This window comes from Ambystoma mexicanum, chromosome 1q (genome assembly GCF_040938575.1).
Source record: "Ambystoma mexicanum isolate Mex_15411 chromosome 1q, UKY_AmexF1_1, whole genome shotgun sequence".
In the NCBI taxonomy this organism is placed as follows: domain Eukaryota; kingdom Metazoa; phylum Chordata; class Amphibia; order Caudata; family Ambystomatidae; genus Ambystoma; species Ambystoma mexicanum.
In genome coordinates, this window is record NC_090922.1 from 206,032,396 (window position 1) to 206,060,160 (window position 27,765).

At 51.8% G+C, this 27,765-nt stretch overlaps 1 protein-coding gene across 3 annotated transcripts in view; it reads left to right on the top strand.

The window, feature by feature from the left end:
- Nucleotides 1-27,765, top strand: part of TMEM143 (transmembrane protein 143) — a 549,762-nt gene that overhangs the window by 314,180 nt on the left and 207,817 nt on the right. For all 3 annotated transcript variants that reach the window (XM_069637349.1, XM_069637346.1, XM_069637350.1), the window contains exon 5: nucleotides 3,210-3,346. In XM_069637349.1, the coding sequence (XP_069493450.1) occupies nucleotides 3,210-3,346 (137 nt within the window). The remainder of the gene's footprint in view (nucleotides 1-3,209; nucleotides 3,347-27,765) is intronic.

Genomic DNA, 27,765 nt, shown 5'->3' on the forward strand with positions numbered 1-27,765 from the left:
TAAGTACAGTGTAGTCCCCAAGCCCCCACAAAGGAATGTCCACACACTGTATTGGTTAGAACACAGTCTTTATATAATCAATATTCAAGGTTATTTACACTTATCATAATAACTCACTTTGTACTTAGGAAAATCAACAATGGCAAATATATACAATTCTAAAGTGGTACCACCCTTTGTATTAGATCTTATTAAAGTGCATCAACAATACTGTAACAATGTCACACAGATCAATAGAGTGAAACCAGCAATAGAGAGAGGAGAGAAAATAAGATGGTTGAGCAATAGGCAGAATACTGGCCCCTACCACTAGACACAGTTCTGTGTGGAGATCCCCCCACCTGGGCAACCTGTAAAATAAAGATATAGCACAAGCCCAGTCCATATATTGTTCTGCAAGTCTTATTCCCTCCTATAATGTTTTTACCCCCCCAATGTACCTGGTGGAGTCGAGTTCTTCGAAGAGGCGTCGACAGATCCTTCTTGAGTGACCCCCTTTCAAGCGGGAGACATGGGGCGTCGAACGTCCGTTCACAAACAGGGTAGAATGGCGTCGATGAGGCGGCAGCTTCGTCCGAGCGGTGCTCGTCGGCGTCTGAGCGTCAGCGTCCTGCAAGGCAGAGGCGTGCAGGGCACCTCGGTGACAATAGTTCTGGACCGCAAAGATTGTGGAGACGGAGGCCCAGCAAGGGCGTCGAGTCGTTCGAGTCTTTGTGGTCTTCGGGTGGCGGGAAACCCACCGGCAGGTTTCTCCTCAGCGCGTTGGTCGTCCTCGACTTTCTCTGGCAGGATAAAGCGGTTGACGGTGCGGACGAGCGAGTCCTTCGATTCAAATGTTCTTAGGCAAGGAGCGGACGGCTCCGGTCGTCGGCGGCACGGCGTCAAGTGATCCCCACGGCTGGGCAACACAACTTCGACGGGCCTCCAGCGGTTACACAAACCTGCGAACCCTGGTCGACGGCAATGGACTTCGACGGCAGCGATGTCCGGGTGCTTCACTTCGATCTCCTCGGCGGTCCCGTCTCGGGTCGGCAGCCTTTCGAGGGTCTGTCTTCCAGGGCGCTTCGGCGAAGATGGAGCGGTGCTCGATGGTCCCTCGGAGCACGGGAAGAGGGCGCCTTACCAGGTCCTCTCTCGGGTCAGTCTTCGACGATTTCGGCAGCCTTCGGATCGGTCGAAGCAAATGCAACAGCAAAACGTCTTCTTCCAGCTGGACGTCGACGATCAGCAGTTCCAGTTACTCTTAGAGTGGAGACTCAGCTCCAGAACGCTTCTGAACGCTTCTGAACCCTTCTGAACCCATTACCAGTGGTGAGAGGTCCCCAGATATACTATTCTGTCTCTCATCCACACTGCTGGCACACACTCAGCAGCCAATCATACAGAAGGGCATTCATGCAGTCAGTCAGCCAATCAGGCACACAGTGCATTCAGGCCACACTCCTCCCTTTCAGACACTCACAACAAGGAATGTGGATTGGGACAAGTACCCAGCCATTCAACACTACACACTGCATTCAGGCCAGTTTCGGGCAGGGCTGTCTCAGTCTTTGTCTCTCATGCCAGAAACCAGACAACCACAACAAGGAGTGTATATTGGTCACACACTCCATTCACCCAGGTCCCACCCACAGGAGGTACCCACAACATACAGTCACTGGGAAGGCTCCAGTCAGTCTAGCTGGGCCTTCACAACAACACCATATATGGAACTTCCACCCAACAGCCAGTCAGGGGGAAGGGACAGAGTCAGGGCTTCCCAGGACTTTGGGAAACAAGGTAACAGGCAATAGAAAGCAAGAGGCCACAGGGGCCATCTTGTTTCCCATCAGGAAACAACTGATCCCAATGGCAGGGCCGGGGTATCCCAAAATGTAGGACACCCAGAGCACCTGTCAAATTCAGCATGGAGCTGCCACCAGCCCATAACCTGCTCTGTGGGCTACCCACAGGTGCCCAAAAACATACACTAGGGGTACAGGGTTGTTCCCCTACCCATGGGTGCCATAAGGGTATCCATGGGTCTGTTCATCAAACCAAAAGAGAGAGCTGCACTGCCAGGAGTCCCACATGGACTCCTGGGCAGAAAACATGACAGAACACACGATAAAAAGCAGTAAAGGACAAGGATTCAGAGGCCCTGTCCCTCTGATGCATTTCCAGCATCACATTCACACTAACCTAACTTTCTTTACTTGTTAACTAGGCCATTTCCCTTTCATTTTTTCGAGGACCCTTCCTCTAAGGAGGAATGGGTTTGCCAGTCTTTGGATCTGTCTAAGGCACGGATGTTCTATCTGGAGTGTAACAAACACGTTTGTGTTTCTAGATTCACTTTTTGTGACCTTTGTGAGCTTTTCTCTGACTCTGCTTCAGCCAAAGCAACTATTGTCTGTTGGATAGAGTGCTGTTTTTTGGAAGCTTAAAGGTTGTCAAGACATCCCTCTTTTAAAGGCCTGCATGCACATTAAATTGAAGCAGAACATGTTATTACAAACTTCCAAAGACGTACTTTTATAGGATATCTGCAGGAAGGCCAAATGGGTTACCTCTCACTCTCTCTCTGTAACCATCACTTGCTGGATTTTAAGTCGAAGGCTGATGCGATTTTAGGCCAGTCGGTCGTCCAGAATGTTTTTGGTCTTCCCTATTACAGCCGCATATGCTGCTCAGTTTTAGGAGATTGTTAATCTCCCACAAGTATGGAGGGAAGAGGATGTGATATAGGAGTAATTTAAAAAAGTTACTCACCATAGAGACTTAGCTTTCCTCCATACAGCCCACCTTCTATCCTCTTGAATAGTTCCTTCCTTTTATGTACAGTAAAAATACAATGGATTGGTGATCAGTGCTGGGAGCATGTGCAAGATAGGATCCAGACAGGGCTGGCCATGCATGTGCGCTGGCACACCTAGTTAAATTTGTATAGAATGATGCTTTGCAACATGCTCCTTTCTCATCCCAAAGGGATGAAACATCTCTTGACTATGGAGGAACAAGTACTTTGGGCTAGTAGTCACTACGGTGAGTAACATTAACTTACTGCCTGAATGTGGGTTATACCAGCAGCCTAATGGTGTTCCATAACATGTCAGTGTTTCACTATACCAGGCTAAATAAATTGGCCTTGCTAGTGCTTGTTTTGGAGGAAATGGTTTAGTGGGATGTGGTTGTCATAATGCATACTTTTCCCCTCTTGTTCACCCCAGGTTCATGTCAACCTGGACCAGTATGAATACATACGGTTCTGGGCTCTGGGACAGAGGGTTGGGCCTCTGTCAGTCCAGGTGAGCAGCGGGTCACAGAAGAACTACTTCTATCGGTCTCCTAATCCACCAGCTGAAAGGCAAGTCTTCAGTTCACATTTGCTTCTTAGAGCAGACTTTCTTAAACTTTTCATTGACAAGATGCTATTTTCCCTAATTAACCTCAGTTCTACTCAGTGGTCAATATGCTTCTACCATTTGCAAAATTAATAAGTTTCTGACCCTTATATTTATTTGATGTTGTCCCACTAGGTGATCCAAACCCAGCCTTCTACCATCCAGGTTGTGGTAATGATGCATAGGTTAAGAATCACTGGTTATACAAGTTCTGTATTTCTTGCTTGAGCAGGGTGCAAGCATAAAATGACAGTATGCTCCATTAAATCATCTAATAGTTACTGGGGTGATGGTAGTGCATGATTTTGCATACACATTTCTTACTATCAACATTGGGACTCAGTCATTTTGTATGATGGAAAACAACAAGGGGTTTAGGCTCGTGGAGTTTGGATTACCCCTTTAATCCCTTCACAGATTTTGATGTCAGGATGGAAACGGGGTTAGGAAAACAGGTCATGGCGGAGATGTGATCAGAGCGAGTGGCTTGTGAAAGGCACTGGGAAGATTATCAGGGTAATTCATGGAAATTCGCACAAAAGTGTTGCACGCGGCTGGCGCACAGCGTGCGCGTGCGAATGTCTGCGCCAGCCGCGTGCGATTAAAATCAATTTCCGAGCACAGCATATTCATGGATTCTCGCCTCCAAAAGCAGACGTGGCGCAGCGCCCGTGCAGCAGCGCCAGTTACGCCCCCAAGAACGCCCTTGTGTGAGGAAAAGCCATCAAGATCGCAAAACCATCGCAAAGGGCTGCGCCAACCCTGTACCAGTTTACCGGACTGGCAAACAGCAAACGCAAAGCGGGGAACGTGTATTACGGGTTTCGGGAACACGCGTGCGCGAGAAGTTTCACACGCGATCTGGCCTGGGGGAGCATCTGCGTGTATTTCAGGGGTGCGCGAGAAGTCTCACACGCGATCGGGCCTGGGGGGAGCGTGTGCGTGTATTTCAGAGGTGCGCGAGAAGTTTCACACGCGAACGTGCTGGGCGCGTGTATTTCGGGGGTGCGCGAGAAGTTCCACACGCGATCGTGCTGGGCGCGTGTATTTCGGAGGTGCGCGAGAAGTTCTACACGCGATCCTGCTGGGCGTGTTTATTTTGGGGGTGCGCGTGAAGTTCTACACGCGATCGTGATGGGCGCGTGTATTTCGGGGGTGCGTGTGTAAGTTCCACACGCGATTGGGCTGGGTGCCGGTATTTCAGGGGTGCGCGGGAAGTTTCACACGCGAATGGGCTGCGTGCGGGTATTTCAGGGGTGCGCGAGAAGTTCCACACGCGATCGGGCCTGGGGGAGCGTGTGCGTGTATTTCAGAGGTGCGCAGGAAGTTTCACACACGATATCAGCAGGGTACGTGTATTCCAGGGGTGCGCTGGAAGTTCCACACGTGAATGTCCTGGCTACGTGTATCTTGGGGTGCGTGGGAAGTTTCACACGTGACATCAGCAGGGTACGTGTATTTCAGGGGTTCCGTGGAGTACTACACGTGAATTGGCCGTGTGGGTCCTCCCAGGTGTTCGCTCCACAACCTCCACGGCCCCTGCAGGCAGCCCACACCGCGGGGGACTAGCCTGCACTCCCACTCGTCCCCTGCACCCCCACCCCCCAGCACTGTGGGGCACCCTCCACCAGGCACCCAACTCATGTTCCCCTGCACCCCCCCCCCAGCACTGTGGTGCACCCTCCACCAGGCCCCAACTCATGTTCCCCTGCACCCCCACCCCCCGGCACTGTGGGGCACCTGCCATCAGGCCCCCACTCATGTTCAACTCATGTCTCCCATCACCCCCACCCCCCAGCACTGTGGTGCACCCTCCACCAGGCCCCAACTCATGTTCCCCTGCACCCCCACCCCCCAGCACTGTGGGGCACCTGCCAGCAGGCCCCAACTCATGTTCCCCAGCCAACATGTCATCACAATCTAGATCCCTGGTCCCTATGGTCAGCCTCCAAATGCAGAACACCCACCTGAGTATTGCATCCACCAACTTAGAAATGGCAATAACATGATAGAACACCAATTGCAACTTTGGAAACGAACACATGTCCCTCACATACACCCAATGGGTGTCAGTGAATCTCAAAACCCATATCATGATATGCATGAAACCAATGAGATGATACTACACATTGAAGTTTGATCAAGAAATATGTATTAAAGAAAACATAAATTGAATGAAAAATAAACAAACAGAAATGGGAATGTAAAAAAATAAAAAGAAGCATGTCAGTGAAAAAATGCAAAACCAAAAATCATAATCCAAAGGAATGGTGTCCAAAGTCACAGTCCACAAAAGAAAATCCTATGGAAAATAATAATCAAAAGCCATTGCTCCATGGGTAAATTGTAAAATAAAAAGAAAATCCAACAGTGAACTATGTACAGATGAACAAGCCAGGGTCCATGATCCCAACAAAAGAAATGAAACCTATCTAACAACACTACCTAATAAATAAAAACTATATACAAAAATGTGGCCCTTTGTCCAAAAGGTCCAAAATAAATAAAAAAGCAAAGGAAACCTAACACTAACTACATAACTATTTACAAGGGCAGTGGGCTAGTCCGACGGCTCACTGGTTGTTGTCATGGGCCAGGGCATCATCGAACTCCTGTTCAATGGCTTGGAGGCGGGCATGTTCCCTGGCCCCGAGGTCCTGCAGGGATAATGCAGTGTCCAGCTCCAACTTCCTGCGAAGACCCTCGAGGCACTCAGCCCGCCTCAGTGCCCTCCGCATGGAGTTCTCCGCCCTGACCATTGTGAGCCGTTCCTCCTCTGCCCGCTGCTGCTCCGCACCTATCTGCTGGCCCAACTGCTCCCACACAGAGGCCACTCCCATTCCAGGGTTCTCCTGCCCTCCGGCCGATGCCTGCACCCCTGATGTTGATGGCCCCGAGCCATGATGCCTCCCACGTCGAGCCTGCTGCTGCCTCCTACGCAACTGCCTGTGCCAGCACGACGGCATCCAGGCTGATGGAATCCACCGACGCCGTCGTGCCCGTGCCCTGCCCAATGATGACGTCACATCCTCCATCTGCTGGGGTCCAGTTGCTGGTGTGTCCACCCCTGCTGGACCTCCGACTCCCGACTATGGCAGGGATGGGATCCCCACCGAGGTTGCTGCATTGGTCGGGGCAGGTCCACAGGGGCCCTGGTGGCATCTGGGCCGGAAGACGGCATGGAGTACGACTGGCGCATAGCCTCCACAGAGGAGGAGAGGGTCGCCAGAGTACCCGACACATGTACGAGACCCCCGACCATGACCGCTCCCAACTGGGCCACGTTGCCACGGTGCTCTTCGTGATGACGTGCGTGCTCCCCCCGGGAAGCACGCACCTCATCACGAATGACAGCCGTGCGCAACGCGACACCAATTAGGACCTTCTCCATACGGCCAGGGGTCCCCTCGTCCGCAGGTGGAGGGGAGTCAGATGACATGGACATCCCCCCCCTACCTGCGGACGGGCCTGGGATGGGGCATCCCTGCTGGTGCATGGTGGTGCAGTCACAGTGTCAGGGACAGTGACATGCGCAGGCACCTCCACAGCGACCTGTGCTGCCTCCTGCCCCTGGACTGCACCACTTGCACCAGCAGGGATGCCCCCACCAGGCCCCATGTGCGGCTCAGTAGCGGCCTCCTCCTCTGTGGAAACCACCAACCTGGATGGCTCCACACCGTCTTCCGCCGTTGCAAGCCCCTGTGGGGGCTCACCCACCCCTTCCGCTGCAGCCGCCCTCTTCTTCACTTTGCGCTGTGTAGAGGGAGACATAGAACACAGGCATCAGGGTACTGTACAATGGTCCCCTAGACAGGAAGCAACAGCAGATGAGTGGCACTGTCAAAGATCACTTCCATCATGTCCCTCCACAACACATGGGTCAGTGCAGGCAAAACACATGCAGTAACGGGCATGGCGCATGCTATGGACATAAGCAAACATGTCCAAGGCACTCTTGAAGCATACAATGTTGTTTTTGGACTCACATGCATCATGGGTCATGCCTATCACATGCACACACTTCAACGTACTTTCATCCATCTGGACTCGTACACCCCAGACACAGTGGATGCAAGGATAACTAGGCTGCATCAGTGATTCTGAACATTGTCACAGACATGTGTCATGCACCCATGGCATTCACAAGTCAGACACGCAGGTCAGAAACACAGACATGGACACCATACATGTACATGGCATCAGCACACATCCCTCACCCCCACCCATGTCCAGGAACAGAGACTGGCATGCTCTCATGTGTCCATTCCGCATAGGGCTCCCCATGTTGCATTTAAACACATACACCAACCGTGTGCTTCACACATTACTGGTCTCACATGCATGACCATGATGTCCCTGCACACACACACGTGTACATGGCCTATGTCGCACATACAGGCAAGTATCAGACAACCATCACACTGCAACATGCCCTGTCTCACACAGCAATGCTTGGCCACTTACCGCTCGACTCAAGATGGGTCTGCCTCTCAAGGATCTGGGCATGGAGCGCTGGGCGTACGCGTTCCAGGACCCTCAGCTGGATGGTACTCATGCTGCCCCGGCCCCCCTCCACGAGGCGCCGGGCCTTTGAGGGTCCTGGACCTGAAGTCCTCCCAGCGCTTCTTGACTTGCTTGATGTTGCGGGTTGCCACCCCCTCCTCGTTGATGGCAACCACAAAGTCGTCCCAGATCCTGTCCCTTCCTTCCTTGTCGGCGGGTGGTGATCCGAAGAGGGCATCATAATGCCCCAGGACAAGCTCCACCAGGACACCAACTTCCTTCTGACTGAAGCTGGTGGCCCTCTGCCCCTCTGGCTGGGGGTCGCCAGTGGTCTCGGATCGGGTTTGCCCCGACATGGCGACCCCCGAGGCAGGCATGGGTGGGCAACTGGGTCCTGGGGCTGGGCTGTGGAGTGATGGTATCCCAGTCGGGAGTGTTCTGTTCCAGCAGGGGTGGACACAGCAACTGGACCCCTGCAGATGGCTGATGTGCAGGCACCAAATGGCAGGGCACGGTGGCAGCAGGCAGGCAGCAGCAGATGGCTCGTGGGAGGCTGCTCGGGGTTCTGGGGGGCAGTAATTCGGCCTTTTGGGCAGGAGCGTGGTCTTCCGTGTGCTTACGCGTGGCCAGCTTGATACGGAGTGATTTTGCACGTGAAAATTCTGCACGTCAGCGTGTAAATTGAGGAAAGGCCCTTAGCGCGTAAGCACGCATACGCGATTCCATTGGACCAAAGGCCCTTAGCGCGTATGCACGTCTGTGACGTATCGCGCACGGGTGTTGCTTTTCGTGGGGTGCGGTGCGGTGCGTGTGTTTTGCAGGCTTTGGGGTTCACACGCTATTACTTCACAGCGGGTGGGTGTTGGCTACGCGTTCTTCTACACGCAAGGCAGACGGTGAGTGGTACCCTGCTCCCCCAGGCCCGATCGCGTGTAAAACCACCCGCGAGCCCCTGAAATACACGTACCCCGCTCCCTCAGGCCCGATCGCATGTAAAACCACCCGCGAGCCACTGAAATACACGCACCCCGCTCCCCCAGGCCTGATCGCGTGTAAAACCACCCGCGAACCCCTGAAATACACGTACCCCGCTCCCCCAGGCCCGATCGCGTGTAAAACCACCCGCGAGCCCCTGAAATACACGTACCCCGCTCCCCCAGGCCCGATCGCGTGTAAAACACCCGTGAGCCCCTGAAATACACGTGCCCAGGCCAATCGCGTGTGGAACTTCTCGCGCATCTCTGAAATACACGCACACGCTCCCTCAGGCCCGATCGCATGTGGAACTTCTTGCGCACCTCTGAAATACACCACATGTTCCCCCAGGCCCGATTGCGTGTGGAACTTCTCGCGCACCCCTGAAATACACGCGCCCAGGCCAATCGCGTGTGGAAATTCTCGCGCACCTCTGAAATACACACGCACAGGCCAATCGCGTGTGAAACTTCTCGCGCACCCCTGAAATACACGCGCACAGGCCAATCGCGTGTGGAACTTCTCGCACACCCCTGAAATACACGCGCACAGGCCAATCGCGTGTGGAACTTCTCGCGCACCCCTGAAATACACGCGCACAGGCCAATCGCGTGTGGAACTTCTCACGCACCCCTGAAATACACGCATCTCGCGCGTGTAGAACTTTGGCGCACATTTTTTGCCTGCACAGGGACGCTACCGCCTGCTTTCGTGTGGCGGACATGTATGGGCCTGTACGCGTCTTTGGCCGTGCGCTGTTTTTCCCTATTCCATTCCATGAATATGTGTTGTAGGTGAGCGTGTGGGCGTTCCGTGCACTTGCCTCCTGTACTTCCCCCATGACGCCCACATTTTCACGAGTTGTTCCCCATTCTGCGTGTAACGCCCCGTGTTACGCCTACTTTTGTTATGTGCGCCGCGCTATGTGCGAATTCGCTGTGGCCTTATCGCACGGCGCTCGATGACCTGTGCGCCAGCGTGCGCCGCGCACTATTTCAGCGCACATCCCATATTTTGCGCGTGCACGGACTTCCATGAATAGATGTGCGCTGTTTTCTGTGCGATAATCGCACTTGCACTGCGATTTTCGCTCTTTCACTGCGAATCGCACGTTTTCGCCGAAATTTTCGGCGCACATTAATTCCATGAATCGGCCTATATATTATCTGAGAGTCAATTAAATGGTCATATAGAGGGATAATGTAAAGATTTGGTGTTAAAGATCATCTTGAGACTCCCAGGGAAAGGGGACTGAAAGTACAGGTTGCTGGATATTGGCCAGCAGAGAGACTTTCAGCATTTCATTAAAAGCATGGGGTTCAGGGCAAGGGGAGTATTAATGGAATGATCTGGTATGTATCATAGGAAGACATTGAGTACCAATAAATTTGACAATGGTAACATTTGCTTGTTGCTATGTTTTACAGTGGTACTGAATGCCCTTGAGCCGACGTTACAAGGTGGCAGGGGGTCTTTGCGTGGTCGGGTCTCAAAGTTATATAAGCTGCTGGATACTGGGGGCCGATTTGTGCACTTGCCTTATATGGTTGATTGGGAAGCCGATCTGGGGGAGCCAATAGAGGATGAGGCGTGGTTGCAAATTTGGCCACGAATGCTTAAATCCTCCAGGTGGGTTACCGATAGGGAATGTTCCTATAAATTCTGCTACAGATGGTACCTCACGCTGGACAGGCTGCATCACATGTCCACTGATTACTCTGCTAATAGTTGGCGTGGGTGTGCTGCTCTGGGTTCCCTTTTTCATATGGTGTGGACGTGTGGGAAGGTGGGTCTCTTCTGGCAGGAGGTGCTTTCTAAAATTAATGACATCACAGGGTTGTCCCTTCCTCTGGATCCCCGGGGCGGTAGTGCTGGGTGTAACTAGTGCTGGGTCATTCCCCCTGATGGGCCCCATGGCCACTCTAATTGGACATCTGCTCCTAGCTGCAAAGCTGACTATTGCCCGAAATTGGAAGTCTGTTGATGGCTGAGTGGTTCCGATGTGGTGGGTAAAAATGTGGGACATTCTTGTCGCAAACATTATTACAGCTTTGTGTGAAGGATTATATGGCAAATAGGTTACAGTTTGGAAGCCATTATTTGATTTTGCAGAGAGAAACCCTGCAATGGTGGCTAAACCTCTGCTTATTTGCACTTCTCGCTGCTGTAACACTGTTTGGGTTTGGGAGGTGAAAGGGTTGTATGCGCATATGGGGCGGGTCGGTGTTGAGTTGTTGAGCTGTCTTTACTATGCACCACATGTGTTATCTGTGAGACTCCATCATCATGTCTTCTTGAATTGTGAATACTGTGTTTATGCATTTGCGGTTTCCCACAGTATGTTAAATAAGTGTTTTGAAAAAAAAAGCAAGTTATTATCCATTATCATAATCTAACATTATTATAGGGCACACGGGTGATGAATGAGGGGTTAAAAATGCAAACTGTGATTACAAGAGGGTTTAGGAAATGAGTGAAAGGATTTCAAAATTATCCAATGTCTTTGGCAAGGGGAGTGGGTTCCGGAGACTGTGGGAGCCTGGAGTGGTCCCTAAACACAAACCCTGGAAGTAGTGTACATGATTTTCTTTGAACCTCTTTCCCATTCCCAGCCTCTTTTTCAAGGTAGCACCAATACCCTGGACCAATACCTTAGCAGGGAAATTGCAGAGGAAAAACAAGTTATTAGTGGAGCGGTCTGCGGACGGGGGCTAAGGAGTACACAGTGATTAATGGAAAAGCAGATTTCTAAACCTTCTGGAGGCTAGCGTACTCAGGAACCTGTTAGCACAAGTACTTCCAGAGAAAGACCATTTGAAGGCTCACGAACGGCTCGGCTATGAACAGCAGATGGGCATAGAAAGGGTAAACCAGCAAATAGCTGCAAGGAAGCATCTGTTGAGTCTGGAAACTACCATTTTGGGAATGCCTTCTCCCAAGATGGCGGGGACCCATTGTAAGCTTTCGGCCGTTGATCTTTTGAGCCTAACCCATGGCCCAACAATATTCATTGGGAGAGACCTATAAGATACAACTGGTGCCTCTGAAGCTATTAAGTGCCTTCAGGCAGTGCAGGTGGGCATCTGTAACCAGTTGCTTTTCACTCGCGAAGGAGCGAAATTGAATAAAGCTGACCAGAGCGTGTCAGACAATCGAGTGGAACAAATGTAGCACTTGCGTATAAGAGAACATGCTGTTGAAGGAAGTTTAAACCTAATATGTTTTCTAAACAGTTTTATAACGTTCTCCAGCATGGGGTCTGGCATGGATTAACATGCTCATGAATATTCCCCGTTGTCAGGCTGGGAATCCTCGGTAAAGAAAAAACCAGTATCAGTTTCGTTTCTGATCTGTCTTTCGTAGTAATAACCAATCACTGGTCTCTGCGTCATACTGACCACAGCCAATGACTGCCCTCTACCTAAGCACCGCCTCTGGCAGCCATCTTCAGATTTTTACCGCACGTTCATGTGTTGGGATCCTCGTGCTATTGCTCTCGAGCGTTAGTGCTATTTTTCACGTTTTTTTCTCAAAACTTCGTTTTTTCCGGTCAAAAGAGCCTCAAGCTCCACCGACTCCATCCGATCAACGGGGACCCGTGTCGGATTCGTCTGCGCCCCTCAAGGGTGAAGATTTCGTCGAGCTACGTTTGGAGGACTCCAGAAGCTTCTCAGGCCCGGACATGGCCCAGGAGAAGGGAAGCTCGACGCCCGGAAAGCTGTTCAGGGTCTGCCCTGGATGCCAGCTGCAGAACGTCTTTAAGGAGGACGAACACTCCTTTTGTCTCTACTGCTTACATGAGGACAAGACGCCCGTCAGGTGAGAAGAAGAGGAAGAAATCCGAGCGGTCTTCTAAGACCTTTGAGGACGCCCCGGCGACGGGGGTCCAACACAAGGCCAAGCACCGCGAGTCCGGGGGAGGGGGAGCGAGGCAGTGTCCCCCCCCCCTCAAGGATAAGGCAGTGAGCGCACCTAAGGTGGTGAAGGCCTTAATCCATCCGGCCAAGCCCTCTATCGATACTGTCGCGGCGGCCCTGGATCAGCCTGTGGAGGCTACACCAGTGGTGGCGACCTCGGGGCTCAGAGTCTCCCTGCCACCTCGGAGGGAGTCCTCTTTTGTGCCCATCGATAGGACCCCCGTGAAATCCCCGGCGGGGAAGAAAAAGGGGGGGCAGGGCGTCGTCGTAGATTCGGCTTCAGAAGAAGAGCTGATCGAGGTCTTAAGCCACGGCCTTGGCGTGGATGAAGACCGGCCCGTCGGGATGGATCCCGACGCAGGTGACGACGACAGCGTCGAGGGTGCCGACGGGGCCCCTGATCGCCCGTCGGATTCCCCTCTGCCAGCGCCGCAAGACAACTCGGCGGCCATTTTGTTGGCTATACAGTCCTTATGCTCAGAGATAAGGACGAGACTACCGTTGCCGACGGAGGAGCCTCTCCCGTCGGGGGATCCTGAACCGGGACCTTCGGGTGTTCCCCCTCCCAAGAAAAGAAGGATTCACCCTCCACCTCCTTTTCAGCCGTCGCGACCCGTCCAGCCCTCCTCCCCGTCCACCCGAGGGGATGATACGGGGACTGACACTGCAGCGACGGGTACGGACGACGAGGTATACGACGAGGACCTCCCGTCGTCACCTCCCACCAGGGCCTCTCCGCCCGACGAGATTGGATCGTTCCACTCCATGATCGCCAGGGCATCCGAGCTTTTCCAACTCTGCCCTGAGGAGAAGAAAAAGGAAGGATTCCTTTATCAACGGCGCGAGGCCAAGAGGAAGACGGTCCTCGCGGTGCCTCTACTGGACGACATTTGGGATGAGGGCCTCGCCCTTCTCAAGAACCCTTCCACGACGCCAGCTAGAAGAGACCGGTACGAAAAGAAGTACCGGGTCCCGGACGCGGCCCCCCTGTGCCTCCGGGCGTCTCCGCGGCGGCCAGGAAGAAAGCGGGGGGGGTGCGGCCTCCACATCGACTTCCCCACCGGACGGCGAGGGAAAGAAATTGGACGCTATGGGACGCAGGGTCATCTCGTCTGCAGCGACGACGATTAAAGCGGCCAACGCCTTGGCTATCGTGGCCCGCTACGACAGGGAGCTATGGTACAAACTGGCTCCCCTGCTGGACTTCCTACCGGACGACAAGAGGGCGGATGCCTGTCATGATCTCTGCTTCCAAAAGGTCAGGGTTTTCCCAACTCCCTTGGAAGCAGATCCATAACCCAGGTTCCGAGTGCCAACCAGTCCCAATTGGGACCTTTTGGACCAAGTCCTGGCGCCAGTGGCACCAGGCTCATAAATATGCCCAGTCCCAGCGCTGGAAGCGCCGGGCTCATAATGCTTGGGTGGACTTACCTGCAGCAGACCATGCTGCTTACTTGCCTGCCAGTTGAGCCTCTGATCCTCTTCTGTTTGGAACTACTTTTCCTGTTGGGTGGGGCAGGAGCCACTCCCTAGATTCAGAACACTGGAACTCTTCTGGAAAGCAGGAACTCTTTTCTTACCTAGGCGTGGCTGTGGAAGGAGACACCTAAGCACTACAGGAGGCTATTTAAACCACACCGATGGATGAATCTTGCTTTGCGTTATTCTGCATCCTCTGCAGCAGAACGCTCATCGTGTCTTCTGCATCTGATCCTGGGCCTAAGGAAAAAGGCTTACCATCCTGAATCCAGTCTTCAGCAACACCTATAAAGGCAAGAAAGAACAGGTTAGCATTACGGTCTTCAGTGACAGCTCTTCACTTACCTGGTCCATCGGCTGTCACCAACGCCTCGCGCTGCATTCCGGCATCTGAAAGACAAAACAAGGTGCGTTTAAAGACATTGGGGAACTTTAATACTCACGTGCCATTACTCTTTTCCACATCTAACCCAGTGGGTATTCCGGCACCCTGCAGCCGCTCCGAACTTGTACCTGCAAAATAAAAAGACAGTTAGAGCGCATCGTGAAGCAGGCAACAAGCGCTTACTTACGTGCTTCCAGGCGCTTCTATTCATCACACGGGCTCCATCTTCAACTCACTTCAGCCCGTCATCCGCCATCGCCGGAACCCTGCAAAACAAGAGACATCATTACTAAAGACTTTAAAGACATTAGAATTACTCGAAACTTACCGTTCGTGCAGTAAACGACGGACAGCAGTCCTCTGAAGTCAAGAGGCCTGCTCCCCTTATCCAGTGAAGAAACTGGTTACAGCACCCTGCCCCGAGGCAGATGGAGAGCACAGCGTTCACTTACCTAAGGTGAGAGCGTTAACCTTTGGGGTTCTACAGGAGAAGAGAAAGGGAAGAAGAGAGAGACATTCAATAACCCAGTTCCTTAATCCCATATTTTCTATCTGCAGACATTTTACCCTTCGAGTCAGACATACAGTGCACAGAGGTCCAGCCCAAAGAGCCAGCCGTGTGTTACACATCACCTTTGAAGATACGGTATACGCCCAGTCAAGACCTACGCCTCTACGGGAATCAGGTGAGCGTTACAATGCCCTAGAGATCCTACAGGAAGGTGAGGTGGCGTCGGACCACGCCATCACTATTGCGACGGACATCGCCGACACTGGATTTCGCCAGTTGGGCAACGGCGTGTGCCTTAGGCGGCGTGGATGGCTCAAGGCTACGGACTTCCATCAAGACGTACAGACCAGAGTCCTGGACATGCCGTTCGATGGGAACAACCTGTTTGGGAAAACAGTGGACGATTCCCTTCAGGCCATTAAAGCGGACACTGAGACGGCCCGGGCCCTTGGGGTTCTACAGCAACGACGGACGCCCTTTCGGAGCAGCGGAGGCAAGGGCGCCTCCAAAGGTTCCGGCGGCGGTTTCTCTACCTACCGTCAAGCGGCTCGCTCGTCGTCTCAAGAGGCCTACAGAGGACGAGGCAAGTCTGGAGGACCCCGCCGTCGTCGTCAAGGCGGCAAAGCCTCGTCGAAACAGGATTGAACCGGCCGTGGGGTCGGGCCCCCACCGAAGCACCCCGGTGGGAGGCCGGCTGGCGAGCTTCGTCAGCGTGTGGGAGTCCATCTCCACCGACCGTTGGGTGCTGGACGCCTTGGCCCGGGGCCACGCGCTCGAGTTTCAAAGAAGGTGCCCGCGCGTCCCCCCCGTGGCCAGGAGAGAGCTTCACGTCCCTCAGCTTCTCCTGGAGGTAAAGGCGTTGCTCAGGAAGGGCGCCATCGAACTCGTCCCAAAGAGGCTTCGGGGCTCCGGAGTTTACTCGAGATACTTCCTCGTGAAGAAGAAGACGGGAGGATGGCGCCCCATCCTAGACCTGCGACGTCTGAACAAGTTCATCAAGGCGCAGAAGTTCCGGATGGTCACCCTCCAGCACGTCCTGGGTCAGCTGGAGGAAGGAGACTTCCTGTCGTCGTTGGATTTGGAAGATGCCTACTTCCATATTCCCATCCTAAAGGGGCACCGAAAATTCCTCAGGTTTGTGGTCCAAGGGCGTCACTACCAGTTCAAAGCCCTCCCCTTCGGACTACGGTCGGCACCCAGGGTATTTACCAAGTGCCTTGCACCGGTGGCGGCGCAGCTGCGCCGCGAGGGGATCCACGTCTACCCCTACCTGGACGACTGGCTCATCCGAGCCAAGACGAGGGAGCTCGCCGTGGACCACACGGCAAGGACCGTCCAACTTCTCACGGACCTGGGATTCTCCGTGAACTACGCCAAGTCCCACCTGGTACCCGCGCAAAACGCACTGTTTCTGGGAGCGAAGCTCGACACAGTGTCCCTTCTGGCCTCCCCGTCGGCGGAAAGGACCAGGTCCATCCTGGGCAAGGTACAGCGGATGTTGGTTTCCGACGCGGCCATGGTGAGGTCCATCAAGTCCCTCCTCGGAATGATGTCCTCTTGCATCTACCTCATTCCCATGTGCAGGCTCCGGATGCGCCCGTTGCAGGAGTTCCTGGACGCGCGCTGGATCCAAACGACGGGCGGCTTCGAGGAGAGGATCACACTCGACGAGAGTTTCTGCCGAGCGTCCGGTGGTGGGGCACCCGCGCGCATCTGACGGCGGGCATGGACTTCCAGACCCCAGACCACCAGGAGACAGTGACCACGGATGCCTCCCTGGAAGGGTGGGGAGCGCACACCGAAAATCTGCACGCGAGAGGCCTCTGGCTCCCGACGGAGAAGTCCCTCCATGTCAACATCCTGGAGCTCCGTGCAGTGTTTTGGGCCCTCAGGTCCTTCCTTCCGTCCCTCAAGGGCAAGGTGGTGAGGATCTTCACCGACAACACCACCACCATGTTTTACATCAGGAAACAGGGCGGAACCAGGTCCCCAGCACTGTCCAAGGAGGCGCAGGACCTGTGGCATTGGGCAGGCGCCCAAAGGATGTTTCTGGTGCCGTTTCATCTGGCAGGGATAAAAAACACCATCGCCGACTCACTCAGCAGGGAGCTGCGCTCGTGCCACGAGTGGGAACTACGGCAGGATCTAGTGGATCGCCTCTTCCGACGGTGGGGCACACCCCAGATCGACCTGTTCGCGACGGCGACGAACTCCAAGTGCCGGAGGTTCGCCAGCAGGTTTCCCCAGACGAGGAGCATGGGCGATGCTTTCTCGTTCCCCTGGGAGGGCCTGTTCCTCTACGCGTTCCCTCCTTTGCCACTGCTAATCCGGCTCTTCAACCAGCTCAAGAGGTCACGGTGCAGGATGATCCTCGTCGCACCTGCGTGGCCGAGGCAGATATGGTTCCCGGACCTTCTGGACTTGTCAGCGTCCCCGCCAATCAAGCTGCCGGTGGACGCAGATCTACTCTCCAGGGAAGGAGGCGCCATCCTCCACCACGACCCGAAATCGCTGAACTTGCAGGCCTGGCTCCTGCAGCGCTAGAGTTTGGAGGATACGACATACCGGCCGACTGCAGAGAGGTTCTTGCAAAGGCCAGGGCGTCCTCGACTCTTAAATGCTACGGACACAAATGGAAGAGGTTCTCTGTCTGGTGCCACGCACAGAAGATTAACCCTCTACGGATTACGGCTCCCCAGGTACTGCCGTACCTGCTGACGCTGGCCAAAGCTGGACTGGCACACGCGTCCATCAAGATTCATCTTGCTGCGATCTCCCGATACACCAGAACCACGGGCCGGACGTCCCTGTGGTCTCATCGTCTGGTGAAAGAGTTCATGAAGGGACTGTTCAGATCGTTCCCGCCGGTGAAGGCGCCGGCCCCGGCGTGGGAGCTCAACGTGGTGCTGACCAAGCTCATGGGACCTCCGTTCGAGCCTCTGCACTCGGCCCCATTGAAGTTTCTGTCGTGGAAAACAGCGTTTCTTGTGGCCATCACCTCCGCACGACGGGTGGGAGAGATCCAGGCCCTTTCCTGCAAGGCCCCGTACTTGACTTTTCACGACACGAGGGTAGTGCTCAGGACGCACCCCTCCTTCATGCCCAAGGTACCGTCGGACTTCCATCTCAACGAACCCTTGGTGTTGCCTGTGTTCTTCCCGTCGCCTTCGTCGCCGGCTGAGAGGACTTTGCACTCGCTGGATGTGGCTAGAGCGCTGAAGTTCTACGTGGACCGCACGAAGTGTTTTCGGAAGACGTCACAACTCTTTGTGAACTTTGGACCTGTCAATCAGGGGAAGGCTCTCTCGAAGGCTTCCATTTCCAGATGGCTCTCCGGCTGTATCATGTACTGTCATCGGTTGGCAAACTGACCGCTGCCTGGCCGTCCGAGAGCCCATTCCACCAGAGCGATCGCAGCTACCACGGCGTTCCTTTCTGGTGTGCCCCTGCTGGACATATGCAGGGCTGCTACGTGGAGGTCGACGCACACCTTCACGAAATTCTACTGCGTCGATCGGGATTCCAGGGAGGAGTCCAGGGTCGGCCAAGCAGTGCTGCGCAACCTGTTCGTCTGAGGTGAGCCTGGTGAGGAGGTAAGATGCTTAATGTTGAGTTTGATGTAATGCTTAATGTTGAGCCTTTGCCACCTCCCGTGGTTGTGCATGTGTGTACTGCTATGTATTCTTTATTCATGAGCATGTGAATCCATGCCAGACCCCATGCTGGAGAAGGAACAAGTTACTTACCTGTAACTGTTGTTCTCCAGCATGGGTCTGGCATGGATTCACATGCGAACCCTCCCGCCTACCCCTCTGCGGCTCTTCACTTGGTCATACTGCCACTTCACGTGCTTCCAAATCTGAAGATGGCTGCCAGAGGCGGTGCTTAGGTAGAGGGCAGTCATTGGCTGTGGTCAGTATGACGCAGAGACCAGTGATTGGTTATTACTACGAAAGACAGATCAGAAACGAAACTGATACTGGTTTTTTCTTTACCGAGGATTTCCAGCCTGACGACGGGGAATATTCATGAGCATGTGAATCCATGCCAGACCCATGCTGGAGAACAACAGTTACAGGTAAGTAACTTGTTCCTTAGGAGTGGTTGCATGCACTTAAAAGTGACTTTCAAACCAATACCAATCCTCGAGAAAGACCTGACAACATTGTATCTTGTTACCCAAGTATTAAACCTTATGAATTGAGCAGGAAAGAACGAACAAGCATTACCTTAAGTCAAGAGGTGAACAAGTATTGCGCACAGCCAAAAGAGACCGAAATAACAGCTCCTTTGGGAATAACCATTACTAGCAGAGGACAAGGGGCTGATATAACATATTTAAGGGTAAAGCTTGTGCATGAATGACTACGGTGTGGGAGACCCAGCTATTGGTCAGAAACTTCCATTGTCAAAGGCAATATAAATTGGATTGCAGGATATTTGGTTGGTGGCTGAACAAAAGACATGTCTGGTTAAAAGTAGTCCTAGAAGGGAGGTGGTGTTTAAAAGGAGGCAAAGACATTGCTTTTCTAGCAGAGCTAAAAGGACATTGACAAAATTCTTGTCTTCATTATAACGTTGTACAGAATTGTTAAGACTGTTTTAAAGTGGAAGAAGTTGTTGAGTTTAAACACAGAAAAGTGTGTGGTACGCACTTGAAGTAGTCAGGTCTGGCAGGAGAGTGGGCCAGACAGAAGCAAAAATAGAAGACTGGGAATGGGTCACCCCAGTGAAAGTTGAAGCTGTTGTATTTCATGGTGCCAAGAGAGAAGCACTGTGAGAAGAATCATATGTTTCTTGGTGTCAAAAGAAATGCACTGGGAGAAGAGCTTTATGTTTCATGGTGCCAAGAGGAAAGTGATGTGAAGCAAACCTTGTGTTTCATGGTGCCAAGGAGGAAGCACTGTGACAATTTCTTTTTTTTTAAATAATATATTTGATTGGATTTATAACATACATCCATTGGGCCTTCCAGGGCCAGCATTTAAACAACAACTTTACTGATAATAATAGAAATAATAAATAACGTTGGGTTGGAAAGGCACTCATATGGAACACATGTTAAATGCTATTATGTAACATTAGGTACATAGCGTAATAATGTTTGGTACAAAAGTAGGTATTGGGCATCATTGTCCATAACCCTTAGTCTATGATGTTATGATATTAGGAGTTCAGTAGTTCATATTGTGTCTTCCCAGCGTTACCATATCTGCTTTTCCAGGGCAGCCTCTGGCTCTGTATACCCTTCTTTCTATTGCGATGCAGATTTCTACATCTGTGATCCATTGATTCACCTGCGGTGGTTCCGCTGCCCCCCATAGGCGTGCTATGTTTCTTTTAATGATTGCTGTTGTGGTCATGAGGCAGAGCTTTTCGTATTTTGAGAGATCTATTTCACTGTCCACTCCCAGTAGCAACAGTTTGGGATCTCTGGGGATTGTCTGGTTCAGGACTCTTGATAACACGTCGCAGCATTACTGCCAGTAATTACTGATTACCGGGCATTCCCACAGTATATGGAAGAAGGTTCCTTCCTCTTCCCAGCGCAGGCAGTTGAGTTCAGCTATTTTGCCCCATTGGTACAGAGCTACTCTCCGGTAATAGATCCTGTGCAATATCTTCAGCTGTACTAGGCGTAGTCTGGCCGATATGGTGACCCCACGGGGGTACATCAGGATTTGGACCCAGTCTTCTGACATTTCTCCCACCTCAGCCTCCCATTTCGACTTCAGTCGTTCCAGTTCTGGTGTGGCAAAGGAGGTGATAACACTGTACATAACAGTGGTGACTTTGGCTGGAATATGATCTTCCACTATGCTCCGTTCCAGTGGAGTAGAGTCTGCCATGTCGGAGAGAGCAGGGAGGTGCTGTTGCAGGGCATGTCGGAGCTGTGTGTAGTGATATCTCTCTGTTTCTGGGAGGTCAAAGGTCGAAATTAGTTCATCAAAAGGTCTAATAGATCCTTCTGCTATAATGTCTTTCACCTTTTCTATGTCGTGTCTCATCCAGATCGGCCATTTCGGCAGTTTGATTACCTCGGGGAGGTTCCTGTTGTTCCACAGCAGTTGCAGTGGAGTGATTTTGTCTCCCCAGCCTATGAAGGTGTGTGGCTCTTCCCAGATATGTGGCATGTGCGAGTTGATGTCACGTGGGAATGTCCTAGGTGTTGCGGCGTATAATTCTATGGGGGGGTGACGCTCTCACATGTGGTAGTGTTGGATCGGCGTGCAGAGTGTCGTTTATCACCGCCATCTGACTGGCCCATTAGTATGTCTGTAGCCTCGGTAGACCGATACCTCCTTCCCATATTGACCTCTGTAGGGTTCGAAGTGCTATTCTCGGGTGTCCGCCACTCCACAGAAGTTGCCTAAGTACACGCTCTATCACCTGGAAATCTTGGTTGGTATGTGCAGCAGAGCATTCTGTAGCACATACAAGTAACATGGAAGTGTTAACATTTTGAACAATGCAGCTCGCCCTAGGAGGGTCAGGGGTAGAGATTTCCAATGTTGCACATCACTTGTAAACCTTTCCGTAATGGGTTGCAGGTTGTCAGGTATATAGTCGTTGAGATTTCTTGTAATCTGGACGCCCAGATATCGAAACTGTTCATGCGCAACTTTATATGGGCAGGCCACACGGGGCTCGTTTCCCGGTTGGTTCAGTGCAAATAGTGTGGTTTTTGATCGGTTCACTGTCAGACCGCTAAAGGTGCCATATTCTTGTAATAGCTGTGTTACCACTGGGCAAGTTGTTTTAGGTTCTTGGAGGTATATCAGTAGGTCATCCGCGTATAGTGAGACTCTGTCCTCCCACTCTGGTCCTCCGGGGATGCCTTTCCATGTGCGCGTGTCTCTCAGCCATTGGGCCAGTGGTTCCATGGCCAGCGCGAAGAGAAGGGCTGATAGTGGACAGCCTTGTCGTGTCCCCTTCCCCAGGGCGAAGGATCGTGACGTCCAGCTGTTCACCCTCACTTCGGCCACCGGCGCCTCGTACAGCAGTTGAATCCAGGTTAGGAATCGCTCGCCAATCCCCATTTTACGCATGATCGCCCAGAGTGATTCCCAGTGGACCGAGTCAAAGGCCTTCTCAAAGTCTACCGCGAGTACTGCCGTGGGGATGTCCACGGTCTGGGCGCGCTCAATGGCCAGGTGTAATCGGCGTATGTTCATTCTCGTAGATCTACCAGGCATAATACCACATTGATCTGGATGTATTAGGGATGTTATGACTTGTTGTAGGCGCATCGCCAACAGTTTCGCCAGTATCTTCGTCTCGCTGTTAATTAGAGATATTGGTCGATAAGAGCCACATTCGTCTGGGGGTTTGTCTGCTTTAGGTATCACCACTATTGTTGCCTTCCTTAAATCCGCTGGTAGGCTGCCTTTGTCTGGGGCCTGCTGATACAGTTTGAGTAAGTGTGGGGCCAGTTCAGGTCCGCCTATCTTCTTCCAGGTTTCAATGGGGAAACCGTTCGGACCAGGTGTCTTTCCGGACTGGAGTTGCATCATAGATGCTACTATCTCGTCTTCTGTGATTTCCATTTCTAGCCCAGCCGTTTGTTCAGCATTAAGAGAGGGAAGGGCGATCCTGTCTAACACAGAGGTTTCAAGGGGAGTTTCAGGTGCCCTGTATAGTTTTTCATAATATTTTGCACATTCCTCTGCATTATCTGCATCTGTTGATCTCGTTTCAGCGTTTTGTGTTGTTATCGCTCTTACTTGGTTGTGTCCTTCATCTCTCCGCTCCAGCCATGCTAGCATCTTTCCAGCTTTGTCTCCTGTTTCATAGACTCTGGCTCTCATCGCCCCGTGTGCCTGTTTAGCATTGTCCAAAGCAATGTTTTGTAGCTTTTTTTGAGCTAGGATCAGAGCTCTGTTCGTGTCAGGAGTATCAAGGATTAGGGGATTAGGTGTGTTTCTGTAACGCTCACCTGATTCCCGTAGAGGCGCCGGTCTTGACTGGGCGTATACCGTATCTTCAAAGGTGATGTGTAACACACGGCTGGCTCTTTGGGCTGGACCTCTGTGCACTGTATGTCTGACTCGAAGGGTAAGATGTCTGCAGATAGAAAATATGGGATTAAGGAACTGGGTTATTGAATGTCTCTCTCTTCTTCCCTTTCTCTTCTCCTGTAGAACCCCAAAGGTTAACGCTCTCACCTTAGGTAAGTGAACGCCGTGCTCTCCATCTGCCTCGGTGCAGGGTGCTTTAACCAGTTTCTTCACTGGATAAGGGGAGCAGGCCTCTTGACTTCAGAGGACTGCTGTCCGTCGTTTACTGCGCGAACAGTAAGTTTCGAGTAATTCTAATGTCTTTAAAGTCTTTAGTAATGATGTTTCTTGTTTTGCAGGGTTCCGGCGATGGCGGATGACGGGCTGAAGTGAGTTGAAGATGGAGCCCGTGTGATGAATAGAAGCGCCTGGAAGCACGTCAGTAAGCGCTTGTTGCCTGCTTCACGATGCGCTCTAACTGTCTTTTTATTTTGCAGGTACAAGTTCGGAGCGGCTGCAGGGTGCCGGAATACCCACTGGGTTAGATGTGGAAAGGAGTAATGGCACGTGAGTATTAAAGTTCCCCAATGTCTTTAAACGCACCTTGTTTTGTCTTTCAGATGCGGGATGCAGCGCCGAAGGCCTCCGGAGCGTGCGAAGAGTTGGTAAGCTTTTGTCTTTCAGATGCCGGAATGCAGTGTGAAGACCTCCGGAGCGCATGAAGAGTAGGTAAGCCTTTGTCTTTCAGATGTCGGAATGCAGCGCGAGGCGTTGGTGACAGCCGATGGACCAGGTAAGTGAAGAGCTGTCACTGAAGACCGTAATGCTAACCTGTTCTTTCTTGTCTTTATAGGTGTTGCTGAAGACTGGATTCAGGATGGTAAGCCTTTTCCCTTATGCCCAGGATCAGATGCAGAAGACACGATGAGCGTTCTGCTGCAGAGGATGCAGAATAACGCAAAGCAAGATTCATCCATCGGGTGTGGTTTAAATAGCCTCCTGTAGTGCTTAGGTGTCTCCTTCCACAGCCACGCCTAGGTAAGAAAAGAGTTCCTGCTTTCCAGAAGAGTTCCAGTGTTCTGAATCTAGGGAGTGGCTCCTGCCCCACCCAACAGGAAAAGTAGTTCCAAACAGAAGAGGATCAGAGGCTCAACTGGCAGGCAAGCAAGCAGCATGGTCTGCTGCAGGTAAGTCCACCCAACCATTATGAGCCCAGCGCTTCCAGCGCTGGGACTGGGCATATTTATGAGCCTGGTGCCACTGGCGCCAGGACTGGGTCCAAAAGGTCCCAATTGGGACTGGTTGGCACTCGGAACCTGGGTTATGAATCTGCTTCCAAGGGAGTTGGGAAAACCCTGACCTTTTGGAAGCAGAGATCATGACAGTTTCCCCCGCTAGTTTGACATTTGCCTCTGCTTCTCTTATTGATTCCAGGGGTGCTTTTCTTTGTGCCGCGGTCCAGGAGATGATCTCTCCACGAATCACAGGTTTGTAGGCTTCCCACAGAGTGATGGGGGAGTCCACCGTTCCTTCATTCACTGTGACAATTTCTGAGGACGCTGGGGTGGTTTATGGTGCCAAGGAGGGAACTCTGGGACATTTTCAGAGGAATCTGGAGTGCTTCATGGTGCCAAACAGGAAGCACTGTGATACTTTTGGAGTCAAGATGTTATTTTGTTATATGGCGCTGCAAGAGGAGCAGTACATATTTGTTTAAAGAACTTCTTCCACTATATCCCCAGCAGGAGAAGGATCTTCTCTGGGTTGAACTGTGAAGTGTTGGACATTTCATTCAATTCAAATAGACTTTACCAGGACTGTGTTGGAACTCTGTTTCAACCTTGCTTACTGTTTTGCGTTGAACCCGACTTTGACTTAAAACCTGGGGAAGGGGAATTCACTCAGGTTATGAACATCAAATCAAAAGGAAACACAAGGAACTTAACCAGGGATCGTATGGATCTACTCCTGAGCACCTCCATTGGGAAGATCAATAGCCTAGTGTCTGTTGAGAGCTGTCTAAAGCTATGATTTCTTCCTTTGATAAAATTACTAACTCTATAGATAAAATTAAAAAAAGAAGCTCCCAGAAACGCTTGGTTCTCGGAAGAGCTTAAGAAACTTAAAACTTATATGCTCAAATGCTTTCATGCTTGGAAAAATAACTCCTCTCCCTCTTATCCAATTACCTATAAAAGGGCTGTCAAAGATTATAAACAGGCTATCACCAATGCAAAAAAAACAGTCTTAACAACAGAATTACTAATGCACAATGTGAAACCAAAGAACTTTTTAAAATTTTAAAAGAACAAGCAACACCTTTTATGATGGAGTTTACTATTACTTAGGACTCTGCTTGGTGCTCTCTGATTCAGGAAACAATTCAGGGTAAACTTAATAAAATCAGATCAGACATTGACAGAAAAAAATAAATGTACTCTGAAATTTCTGGAGTCATGAATCAAGTTCTACCGGTCATTAATTCACAGGCCAATTTCACCCTGATAACCGTTGATGAATTAGCAACTGTTATCAAGCAACTTAAGACTACAGGCCTGATCACGACTTGGCCATTACCGCCGGCGGTATTACCGCTGGCGGTAATAGCCCTACCGCCGAACTCCCCGGCGCTAATAGCGCCGGATCACGAGTTCGGCGGGAAAGTAATTCCCCATTGAGCCCATTCGGGAATGCCCCATTCCCCATTGGGCTCAATGGGGAATTGTTGCGCTCTCACCGCCGGTGGATTTCCCGCCGGCGGTAATAGCGCGAATTTTTGGCGGATTTCCCCCCAGCTCAGAGCTGGGGCGAAATCCGCCGAAGCCCTTATTCAGCGGACCCTTAAATCCGGCGGTATTAGCGCTACCGCCGGATTTAACGGTTACCGCCGAAGTCGTGATCAGGCCCTACCTCTTGCAAAGGTGACCCTTGTTCTGCATTAATCATTAAATCCTGTTCTGTCATTCTATTAGACGCCATTTGCAAGTTTATTAATGCGTCTTTTGCTGAGAATTTGGTGCCAATGGATGTTTAGATATCTGCCCACCTGTCATGAATCACAGAATGCACCCCTGGTCCTAATCGCAGCGGGGCTTGCATTCATTGATACTTCCAACATGGCCATCTCGCGTGACACGCCTCGCGCCAGCCTTCACGGCGGACCTAGTACGTCCTACAAATAGGCCAGGCCCCCGCAGTTCCGCGCCTCTCAATGCTATCACCGGTAGTGAGTAGACGTGTGCTTCGTAGCTTGGCAAACTATTCCTCTATCCTAAGTTCCTGGATCCTTATTCCCATTCTTTCCACCTTCTCCTTTCCACCCTATTCCTGGATTCCACGTACCCCTCTGTGCACGCTCCCTCCTTTCCTGGACGTCCTGAACCTCCGAGTATCCTGGAACGCTGAGCGCACGCTGGAGTCAGAACAAGTGAGCTTGTACAAAACCCAATCCGTGTGCAAGAAGAATTTCCCCGCGGAATCCTGCAAGAAGCGGACTCAGTTGAGACGGGGGGAATTTCATGATAGTTTGAGATGCCATACGACCGACAGTGAAACCAATATGGAAGAGGCCGTTCAGGATCTCATGCGCGGCATGCAAGAACTAACGACCGAGGTGCAGAATTTAAAAGTGGAGAATGCTGCATTAAAGCAACTTGTTCTGTCTCGCGATTCTGCTACAAAAGAGTGTTCTACTGGGTGGCGTTGTAGACAAGTATGATGGATCTGCAAAAACCCTTCGTGGATTCCTGGACTCCTGCTTGGTTCGTTTTACCTTTAAGCCCTATTATTTTTCAACTCCCAGGGCAAAGGTGGGCTTTATAATCTCGCACCTCGCCGGGAATGCATTGACTTGGGCTACTCCCTTAGTGAATTCTGGAAATGCCCTCCTGGATGATTATGACGGGTTCATACAGGCCCTCAAGACCATTTTTGACCGCCCAGAACAGGTTTATAGTGCCCAGGAACGCCTACTTGACTTTCGGCAAGGATCCCAGGACATGCTAACGTATGTCACAAGATTCAAACAATTGGCCAAGAAAGCCTATTGGTCCTCAGAAGCAAATTTCACTCGCTTCCGCAAGGGCCTAAACGAGGAAATAAAAGACGCATTAGCCAGAGTGGCTCGTCCAAGCTCATTCCAGGCTCTTAAGGATCTAGCCATGCAGTTAGACTTTCGTATCCAGGAAAGAAAGGCAGAGAGAAAAAAGACCAAGGTGCCCTTCCAGAAGAGTTCCCTTGAGACTTCATTGAAAACTGATCCTACTCCAGCCCCTGACTGTGATCCGGAAACCATGCAAATAGGGGCCTTCCGTGGACCCATATCCCCACAAGAAAGGATGAGGAGGATCCACACGGGCTTGTGCATGTATTGTGCCTCAGATAAACGCCTGGTTAGAGAATGCCCTCTACCCCTCCACGGCGTTCGGGAAACGCCATCTCCCGATCCTAGATGGAGCGAGGTGTCGGGAAAGAGATGTTTGCTCCACATCTATTCCATCCTTGAACTCTCCTGGACAGAACAACTTAGTGGTCCTACGAACCTTCTTATCATTTTCGAAGAAGGAGACCTACCCCATCCTGGCCTTGGTGGATTGTGGGGCTATGGGAATATTCA